Genomic DNA, 10662 nt, shown 5'->3' on the forward strand with positions numbered 1-10662 from the left:
ATGTTGTCCAGGAAAGCCACAACAGTCACCAAGTAGAATATGTGAGATTTATTTCAACATATACAGGGAATTGTAAGTGATGCTGTGTCGTCGGTATGTAGAAGTGACAGGACGGATCAAGTATACAGATACGGTTCTGGGGAACGAAATAATTACAAACATGAATTCATTAAAACAAGGGCAAACATCACAAACTGATTTCCTTGAAAATATATATCAGATCTACAGAACAGACACTTCCTACAGCTTCATTAAACTGGTTACATATTTATACTGCAGTTGAACAGACATTAGTAACATTCTTGACACGTGGACTAAGACAAACACTTTTTATAGTATATCTATCCTAACAATAAATATCTTAATAACTTTCTCATGTATATATAGCTTTAGGTACAGGTAAAAAGAGAACTATGCATTTCGTTTGAAGACATTTTGATACTATTCAGTGATAGAAACTAACTGTTTTAGTCCACTAGTCCTTAGAATGATAACATATAGCAAACCCCTTAATAATGACAAATTTCTACAAGTCCTTATGATACCTTAACTATTGGCCAGTTTGGCAAGGACTTTAGGACTAGTGTCAATTTCTAACGCTGTTATTTAGCAATAAAATAAACAATTAACATTACAAAATTTCAGTGAAACATTTTTGCTGAACACAGCAGTAATTTATTTAATAACTTCTAGCAACTTTTCAATTTCTAATCATCATTCAAAAGCGGCTTCCACAGGAGATTCCTCTTGGGTGAGATATTGCTACAAGGAAATTGCATAACAATGCTTTGTGAACCACTGTGATGTCATCAGTCAGCATGACATCACACTCAAATGACATCAGTAATCTCTCTGCCACTGATGCTGGCCAGCTGTACTGTTTACTTACAAGCCATAGAGGTGAGATTCTCCATGTGTTCTCTTATCAGTTTCCATTCATCAGCTTTAAGGAGTCCATTAATTTGGTGAAATAATAGGATTTCAACTGAAAACGGGACTTGTGTAGAATTGTGACATGAACAAAATAAATTTCAAACAGCACAGGACAATTATTACCTGGACATCTTCAACATTGTGTACTGTCCTACACCTAACATTTCTTGCAAACAACTTGCTCCTCGTCCACAATGAGTATTAAATAACACAGTCATTAGTATTAATCTTGCTCCACAAGAGAGGATCTGTGTCATGCTGTGGCAGCCTCAACAACAGACTACTAAAAAATTGATACGTTCCAAACAGTGCTCAGTGTCTTGTCTAGGGGCTTGATTCCTACACACATCAACAGTATGCAGAGTGGATACGAGCCATACTACTCCAGCAGATTTAACTGACACAAAGTTCATAAACTTGAGACATCTATTTAAAACAAAGGTTGAAAACCTGTATTACATGTAAAAAGAGAGTACTCTACAGTTCATTTTCATACCTTGCAACAGGCCCCCCTTGTGTCCAGCTGACAAGATACTATTACCCAGGCAGTATGGCACTGAATCAATGCCTGGTGAAAGATCCCTCCTTAGGAGGGTCCTAATGGCTTTAACGGATTTAACAGGGATAAGAATTTTTTTAAATCTGATGGCTTCCCCCATAAACACCACCAAATTAGGGATCACGCTCAATTGTAAAGAAGTTTCAGCTGTAAAGGTAAATATCCATTCTCATCCCCGTAATGAGTAAGACAACTCAAACAAATAAGATATCCTAGAAATTCAAAAGAACACAGGCTGTAATAATGCTTTGTATTGAATATAAATGACTGCTTATCATTAAAACTGAATTTTTTAAACTGTTCTGTTGTTGAGATGGCATCACTTGAAGCTGGTTGGTAAAAAGCAAATTCCATGAAAAAACAACCCACAAAGACTATTGCTGTGTTCAGCCATTTACTGTCCAAAAATGATTTCAAAACCAATTCAAGTCCATATTTTATCATTTTTACTCCCTTTTACCTGCAAGGTCTAAAATCTCCTGCCACCCCCATCAGGACCCCCCTTACCCTGGTAGGTATGAACTATAACGCCCATCCACATCAACAGGAACAAGGTGAGCTACACACAATACAGCAGAACATTATGGCCTGTGTTGGTCTAAGTGTTGGGTTAAAATGTCCCAGGCTCCATAATAAATATGGATGCCAGGATTTCAACACACTGCAGCCCTCATGAGGACTAGGCTAACTAACAGTGTTAAAAAAAAAAAGAGTGTCACAGGTCTTTCAGATTATCTTAATCCAAGGTACCTATTAGGGTTATGATAAGGAGCCTTGACTTCAATCCATCATTGAACACTGCTTAACATTGCTGATATTGTCAGGAAAGAGAAATGTGCCAAGTTGTCTCCCTTGATGGATCATCAGGTGAGGATCTATATTATACTATGAAGACATGTGACCTAATCCCCTTCCCTGGGATTCCACAAGGGTGACGTGGCATCCAATGGATCTAATCGGATTCCCCTGCCGGGAGTGATGGATGGACAGACAGCTGTTGGACACAACTAATATGTTGGACGGGAACAGCTGGGAGATGCCAGCCAACCGGTGAGTTAGCGAGTGTGAGAACAGTAAGAGCACTTCAACATGAAGAACATGGACGGATACGAACACAAGCAGGAATGATATGGGTCAGCTGGACTGTTTCCATGGCAACCAGTATCACAAATGATAAAATTACTAAAAGAAAAAGAAGCTCTGATAACATTCACGCAATGCACCATCACCTTGCACACACCAGTAGCTCCTATTCAAAGACTGAAGTACAATGTGTATTTATTGACCAACTCTGTGACAATAGGCACTGATCTAAAGCGGGTGCTTTCTGGTAGTTCAAGGAATGATAGAATCAAATTGCAGAGATGAAAAAAATGATGCTCAAATTTGTTTCTGCAACAAACATTATTTACACTGTACGTATAACCTGCCCCATATTATGCACAGATCATGTATGATAACTATCCTGCCTTCCTATTATCAAGTATAAAACACCCCATCCATTTAGCAGCATCAGCATCTGATATTAGGTTGTAACAATAAATATGTATCAGATATACAAATACCCATCACTTAAACGGAATGAACGGTAACATGTAACTGATAGTTGAAACTTTGCAAGTAGAGACTGAAATTGGTCCATATGAGTTTGACATAAAGGTACAATATTTCAACAACCATCTGCTTTGGAGCATGTTAATGACTCATCCATTCTATAAACCCTCAGCCGAAAATAGTCCTCCCTTTAGAATGCCAAAGCATTGAATCGCCTTCACTGAGGTTATCTGCACATTTAGTAATACACTGTGTGCAATCTCACCAGAAAAGCATTTTCATAAACTAACGTGATATTTTAACGTCTTATAGTCATATAAACAAAGTAAAATATTTTTCTAAAATGCTTATTTATGAGTGAGCGGACGACGGCTTGGACGGTAATGTCTATCGATGATACACTGCAATCATAAAAAGCCCTGTCATAGAAGAATCAGCTACAGTCCATGATAACAATTTGATTTTCTTGCAATTTGATATTCATCTTGCCATGTGTTTTATGACCTTGACATGTCATTGCCGTGGTAACTTAAGATGACTAAAGATGGAAAGACTCCCCCCTCCCCTCAGTTGACCCCAACTGTGTACAGAATAATGTATGATTGTCCTAGATGACAGATGTCTTCATTTCTTCTTCACCATCTTCATCACCCACTCCATCCCATCCTGAAACACCAAAACAGACATCAGATATCTGGTGTAACGTATATATTGTGTATATCAGTGTGTATCTGTTTTATATATATATATATATATTTGTTTGTTTGTTGTTTAATGCTGCACGGAGCAATATTCCAGCTATATGATCGTGGTCTGTAAATAATCGAGTCTGGACCAGACAATCCAGTGATTGACATCATGAGCATCGATCCACACAATTGGGGTACAATGACTTGCATCCCGTTTGTCGCCTCTCATGACAAGCATCATTGTATATACATGTATGTCAAATAGAATGTGTATCATTCTATCCATGGAGTGTATCACAGTGTATCATTGCCTTTCTGTCATCATGGTTATATAACTAATGTGGATCATTGTATATTGCCTTGGTTTGGACATGTTGGAGACGAGTTAAAATCATAGAAAATTTAATATTTTTTTCTTCTGTATATCATTTGTATATGGGCCATATCTTATGCGTATTATTTAAACATACAGTTATCGGTATTGTTTATGACTGTACATGTCCACAGAACTATGAGTACTCCCATACCTTAACCCCTTCCCCCGTGACTGCTGAGCAGGCCTGGATCTGCCACTTCCTGTCTCGTACTTCGTGTAGACTCATTCCGGTGGCGATGTCACTAGCCGAGGCGGCAGTCAGCAGATCTTGTTTGTTGGCGAACACGATAAGGGGGACACCAGCGAGCTTCTCTTCTTCCAATAGCTCCTTCAGTTCCTGGAATTGTCACCCATATGTTTCTAGCACATTGATCAGGGATATGTAAACATCAAGTTTGTCCCTTATTTTTGTCTTTTATGTTGTCAATGAGCATGATGAGTGTGATTAGAGACTATGTAAACTTTAAAAATCAAATGTTATCAAATATGTTAATCAAATTTATAGTGTTGTAGGTCAGAAAACAGTACCAGGCTAATTCTAGACTAGTCATGGGACTTTTAACTTCCCTAAAGATTTGAATGGTAATCAAACTTCCACAACTGTGTTCATAGATATCATAGATGATGAAATCTTCTCCTTCAGTCATAGGAAAACTTATTCATCCCAGGATGTATTCCAGGACAAAGTTCTTTAAATCACATGACATATTTTGCTGACCTTAAAAATCGAAAATTCAAAAGGAAAATAATCAAAAGATAAGGAAGGGTTTTTTACACCAACGACAGCAAATATCGCTTTGACAATAAAAATGACAATGATATTATATATTTATAATATTTATTAGACCCAAAACAAGCCAAATCAAACCTTAAGATGATTACAAAAGTCCTGCATAATGCTTTCTGATTTTACTCAACCTACTGCCAAAATGTTTCACTAGTACATTCTGTAGGATGTGGAACTGGCGATCAGGTTAACTGGGGGGAAAAAAAACAGGAAAGACCAAGGTGGACTTGTCAGTAGGACACGCTGTGAAGATTGTTGACATCTGGCATCTTCCCGAGGCAAGTGAGTTTACTGACTGTAAAAGTCCAGTTTCCACCCTTGCCGAACTAGGCTGGTAGTAATGAGTTATATTTTGGCTGGACTGACGAGTCTATGCATAGTCCAATCAAAATAGCGCACCGAAATCGAAATCCAGTTCGTAAAGTGTCATGTAGATTTCGGTCAACTGCAGGATTTGCAAAGCATGTGCACCACTAACTCATTGTCAACAGATATTTTCTAAATCTTTTCATGCTTTTAATCAAGGTGCTCACGTGATTTGATGCACTTTGCGATGTAGCCTAGTTCGGCAAGGGTTGAAACTGGACTTTTAAAGTCAGTTAACTCTCTTGCCTCGGGAAGATGGACATCTGGGGGGGGGGGGGGGGGGGGGGGGGGGATGAGGCTGTCTGGTGTGTGGGTTGAGGAGGAGGTTCGACCAAGACGGTAACTGCAGGACTGGGTTCTCCAGCGAGCATGGAGGAGACTGGGATTCCACACTCTGCCTGACTAAGCATAACCAAAGGCAGTCTCTGATGCCTGGTCTGGGCCACATTACGAACGACTTGAGGAAGGAAAACCGGGAGTGAAAAGTGTATGCGCTTAGGCCTACCCAGGATATGGGAAGGCTATCTATCCAACTCCCAGGCTGTTGGGTCTGGAACTGGGGAGACATACACTGTTAGGTGTTGAATGCTCCCTGTGGCAAACAGATCGATGTGGGGAGTGCCAAGCTGGTGCACAAGAGATGGAAAGCCTCTGGATGAAGCATCCACTCTGTGAGTGATGGGTCTGCTCTAGCAGACATGCTGACTAGGTTGATCCCTGCTTGTTGATGTAGAAGACCACGGAGGGAGACTCATGGAGGAAAGATCCTGAGCAGAGGTCAGAAGACCCAGAAGAGTCAGCCACTGACAGAGATAGAGGGGTTGACACAGGGCTTGCTGGACCTCGGACAGAATGGCTTTGATTCAGGCTAAAGGAACCTGGATCAGCTTACGGTACGGAAGCTAAAGCACTATGTAGCATCAGGTAAGGTAAAACGGAAGTTCTTGCATATGAAGATATGCTGTATGAACATTAAGACCAAAAAACACAATGTCTCTTACCAGTGATGTTTCATCAAATCGCTTCTTGTCTGAGCTGTCGATCACATATATCTGCAATTGAAAACAATAAACAATCACACTTGACAAACTGGCATACACCAAGGACTGATACCACAATCTGCATACCCAAACAGTGTAAGTTAGATGTAAATGTTGATGTATATCCATAGCTTCATTTATATTATCATGACCATGCAGTAGTGTTATTAGGTTCTAAAAAAATGTTGTCTTTCTGTTTATTTTCTTTCCATAGGTTGGAAGGCTTATTCTCCATGTAGAAATCACAACATTCCTGTTATAACTTTATCCATCCCAATCTCAGTTGCATGCTACCTCGATTTGGGTGATTTATAGTCCTTTCCATATCAGTAATAACCTGGAATGGACTACAGATCCCTACAAGTAGTGGTAGGAAGCCACAGCAAGGATGGTCCGGGTCCATGACCCCAGGACTTACACATCCCCAGGATAATCCTGGGTTCATTATACAGGATGAATAACATATCCCACGAGACTGTCCAGGTCCACAACCCAGGGCAACACGTCTCGATGCATTGGGTTTTACTACCATGACTACTGCCTCCTGGTTCATGACCTCTGCACGGTTCATGACCGCTGAGTTACTATGCAACAGAGTTATCCCCCTAGCACTTATGTATTTCCTGTTAATAAATATTTATATGTATTATCCTCTTATGTTGTTGCTGCAAAAACGCTGCTTTGAACAGTGTTCCAGTTTTCTAATGGCATGACAGCTTAATTTGGTAAAGCTTGAAGTGATGCTGGTTTCAGATGTTTATCGCTTTGGTGGGTATGGTGCTGACAAACCGAGAAACACAATTGAACCAGGATTCGAACCCAAAATCATATAGCTTAGGATCCATGTCCTCAATACCTTTCAACCACAGACAATAGCTCGACAAAAGCTCACCAATACATCTGTGTTCTCGAAATAGTTCCTCCAGTATGGCCTGATCTTCCTCTGCCCTCCGATGTCCCACACGTTCAGCTTGCAACCAGCCGACTGCACAGACTTGATGTTGAATCCCTGCCAGAAAGAGTAGATATGTACTGATGTCTGTGTGTTTGCTCATTTTCAGCAATTATGTTGATATATGTATAGTAAATTGCAAGTGATTCAATGGCAGTTATTGGTTGGTCAAGAAATTATTTTTGCAATTGTCATGTTTGTATATCCATTAAAAATGGACAAAAATAGGCTACTCTTTGTTGTTTAACGCCGCACTCAGAAATATTGCAGCCTGTAAATACTGGTCATCATTTCTTATCCAGAAAACCCAGATACTGACAGCATGAGTATTGACCCCCCTACCATCAGCATGATAAGAGTATGGCGGCACGAAAACCAGCAAGCCACAGGGCCTGTATGCATGGTATTACCGTATTCCACGTAATAAGCGCCCTCGCTCTTAAAGCGCCCACGGCGATATTTGCTGAATATATTGGCTAGTGAACAATCCCAATTAGCACCCCTTCTGATTGATAAATGTACACAAGACTTATTTATTCGCATATAATACGCACTCGGGTGTTATATAAATTCTTAATTATGGGCAATTAAATTCTGGAAAAATATATCTGTCGCATATTACATTTCAGTCTGTCAGCATAAACCACAAAATTTATCTTTCAACTCTGTTTTTTCCACCAAAATAATATTCTAATAAGAGCCCCCTACTTCTAATTTTGAGAGCGCCCTGGACGCTTATTACATCGAATCCGTTAAGTCAGTTCTTGTCACGCTCACTACATCTACATATACGGAGACACATACACTTACACATATATCATATATGACATACATCATGTATACAGTGGTATATTTGAGGTTTGTCTGTTGTTTAATGCCACACTCCCAATATTCAAGCTGTATGACAGTCTGAACCAGACAATCCAGTGATTTGAGGTACCTGCGTTGGTGTTGTATGGGATACATCCTCAGATGCCAGTTTCTTCAACAGAGTTGTCTTGCCAGCATTGTCCAGTCCCAATAACAGGATTCTTAGTTCCCTGTCGGTATTTGACTTCAGCTTTCTCAACAGTGCAAGTAGACCCTGGAGGAAGCACACGTACATCTGTTAGCATTTTGGATGTTTAGATTTGTACATATTTGTATGGTTGAACACATCTAGGAATTCATGCTGTCAGCATGGTCACTTCTTTTGGCATTAAAACAATCAAACCTCACAACGGCTAGGCAAGTAAGTTAATCACTCATTTTGGTACTATCACATCAACGATATGATCATGACGATGATAGAGATGTTTCTTGTCCTTGCATGAATAGTCAACACACACAACAGCTATTCCACATATTTCTTACATGACAGTCAGCACTACCACAGTAAAATATATCACTATGACCTATCAATATGGTGTATATCTGAGTAATAAAGAGGATTTATTAAACTACTTTTTTGCTAAAAATAGTGAAGTTTTGTAATAAATTTTACTGGCTAGTGACCAATTATCGACGAGGACCAATTATCACCAACTCCCAGTTACAGCCCACAGCATCTCCTTTTACTTTTGCTCGATTTCATTAGAAGAGAGGAATATTTATCCAAAAATGAAAAAAACAATCCATTTAATTACCTTGCTCAAATACAACTTTAGAAGTGACATGCAGTCGGTGTCACATGACTAAATTATGTGTACAGAAAAATCCAATAACACGATGATGCACGTTCAGTTCTGTCATTGCTTACTATCTGTCTGTCACTTCTTCCCCAAAATTCAATTCTTAAACCTATTCGAGCTATTTTTCAAAAAACACATAACCCTGTGTATATCTCGAAATCCATAGTACATAGCGTTGAGGATTAGTCTGTGTAAATCGATTTTAAGGGATATTGGGGAACATCAGTATGCAGGGGACAAAAGCGTTTCTTATTAATTGTAAAGAATATAAAAATTGAGTGCCAGAGCTCCAGATAAGCTTTTGGTGTTGTGGGTATTTTACCCATGCATTTTAAAATCACTGGGTATCAGTAATTCTATCTGGGTATTCAAATTTCTGTTACCCACTAGTTTTTACACATGTGGGTATTTAAGTTAAATATTTAAAAACACTATTCATCTAGTCCCTGCAAACTGGTGTAGTGTGGGTTCGAGATCTTTATAGGACTAAAAAATTCTGCGATACTTCCACAAGAAAGTGTGATGGCAAATGATCATAATGTAAGTGTCATCATGGAGTTTGGCAAGGTTGACGGAATGCCCGTTTATAATTTCAAACTAAGTTGCTGATTTGGTAATCGAATACGCAGGGTTACTTCACAATATTTTGATGATACACACAAGTTTTATTTTTGTAGCGTATCTGTAATGTTCGTTGCGTATTTGATACGCTTGGATGTTATTTGACTGCATATTTCTGCATTTCTGATGCGTATTTCACGCAGATACGCAGCTTGTCTGGAGCTCTGAGTGCGATACCAGAGAAAATAGAAAACATAATTTGTATATCTGAAGCGGTGCATTTGATCACGTGGCATGTGCTGTTAAGATGATGGTGATAACTGATACAGTTGTTAGACGAGAAATTTCTATTTCCACTGTTTTCCCTGTCGCCTAATTATAACTGAAATCTACAGATTTTTTCCACTGACAGAAATATACACATTTGCTCATACTTTGTTCATGGAAAATTTCAGAAATAATACGAAAGAAATGTGATTACTGGTCCATGACTAGTACATATTCCTAACAGAAAAGATCAAAGATATTTAAGAATAGAAACTTGGCAGGTAGCAAGGTAAAGAAATTAAACTGTAATTGCTTTGAACACACAATTGTGTGCAATCTTTGGAAATTAATGAAAAGAGTAAATAAGGTTGTAGAAGCTTTTTGTCCAAAGGCAAACTTTTAGCATAGCAACTGGTCTAATCAGATAGTCTCCCAGCTGAAATATTGAAAATTAGTGGTTGTCACTGACGTATTGTATCCCGATTTTAGACTACTAAAGCAGTAATGATTAATCATAAGGTAGAGATTATCTTATTGAAAAGATGTCAGTGATTATTTGGACCAATTATTTTCTTCAAAGAACATAGGCAGGTATGATGAATCAATAAGCTACGTAGATCGCCTCTATTATTATAAACTGGCATGCCAGGTGAACATCTTCACATTAGCAGGTAAAATGTCCCTCAAAACGTTTAACAAAGAAAACAATATACATGTACACATAAACAATATGTAGATATACTTCTACTGTTTCAATAAATGAAAATACCAAAAAAATAATATGTAAATACTTATGTATAAAATCGAAAAATCCTTACCATTTTCGATAGTTTATCTTTGTTCGGGGTAACTACGTGTGACGTCAGGACTTTCTGCGTATACCTTATTCCGGCCTTTCCATTCATAAG

At 38.7% G+C, this 10662-nt stretch overlaps 1 protein-coding gene across 1 annotated transcript; it reads right to left on the reverse strand.

Annotated features, from left to right (window-relative positions):
- Positions 1-33: 33 nt before the first annotated feature.
- LOC139459782 (ADP-ribosylation factor-like protein 3) lies at positions 34-10642 on the reverse strand. Its single transcript, XM_071241448.1, has 6 exons — positions 10573-10642; positions 8197-8340; positions 7197-7313; positions 6266-6316; positions 4263-4448; positions 34-3712 (listed from the first exon to the last, which is right to left on the reverse strand). The coding sequence occupies exons 1-6, from the start codon at positions 10573-10575 to the stop codon at positions 3671-3673; spliced, it is 543 nt and encodes a 180-aa protein (XP_071097549.1). The 5' UTR covers positions 10576-10642; the 3' UTR covers positions 34-3670.
- Between the last annotated feature and the right edge of the window lie 20 nt (positions 10643-10662).

The sequence above is a fragment of the Haliotis cracherodii genome, unplaced genomic scaffold (assembly GCF_022045235.1).
Source record: "Haliotis cracherodii isolate W230 unplaced genomic scaffold, xgHalCrac1.p SCAF_13, whole genome shotgun sequence".
Taxonomy (NCBI): domain Eukaryota; kingdom Metazoa; phylum Mollusca; class Gastropoda; order Lepetellida; family Haliotidae; genus Haliotis; species Haliotis cracherodii.

Bases quoted from the DNA above. Each gene is read 5' to 3' on its own strand.
- LOC139459782 (XM_071241448.1), bottom strand. The intron at 4,449-6,265 runs GTAAGAGACATT...TGACAATTCCAG, and splicing joins GATTTGATGAAACATCACTG to GAACTGAAGGAGCTATTGGA. The intron at 3,713-4,262 runs GTATGGGAGTAC...TTGGTGTTTCAG, and splicing joins TCACGGGGGAAGGGGTTAAG to GATGGGATGGAGTGGGTGAT.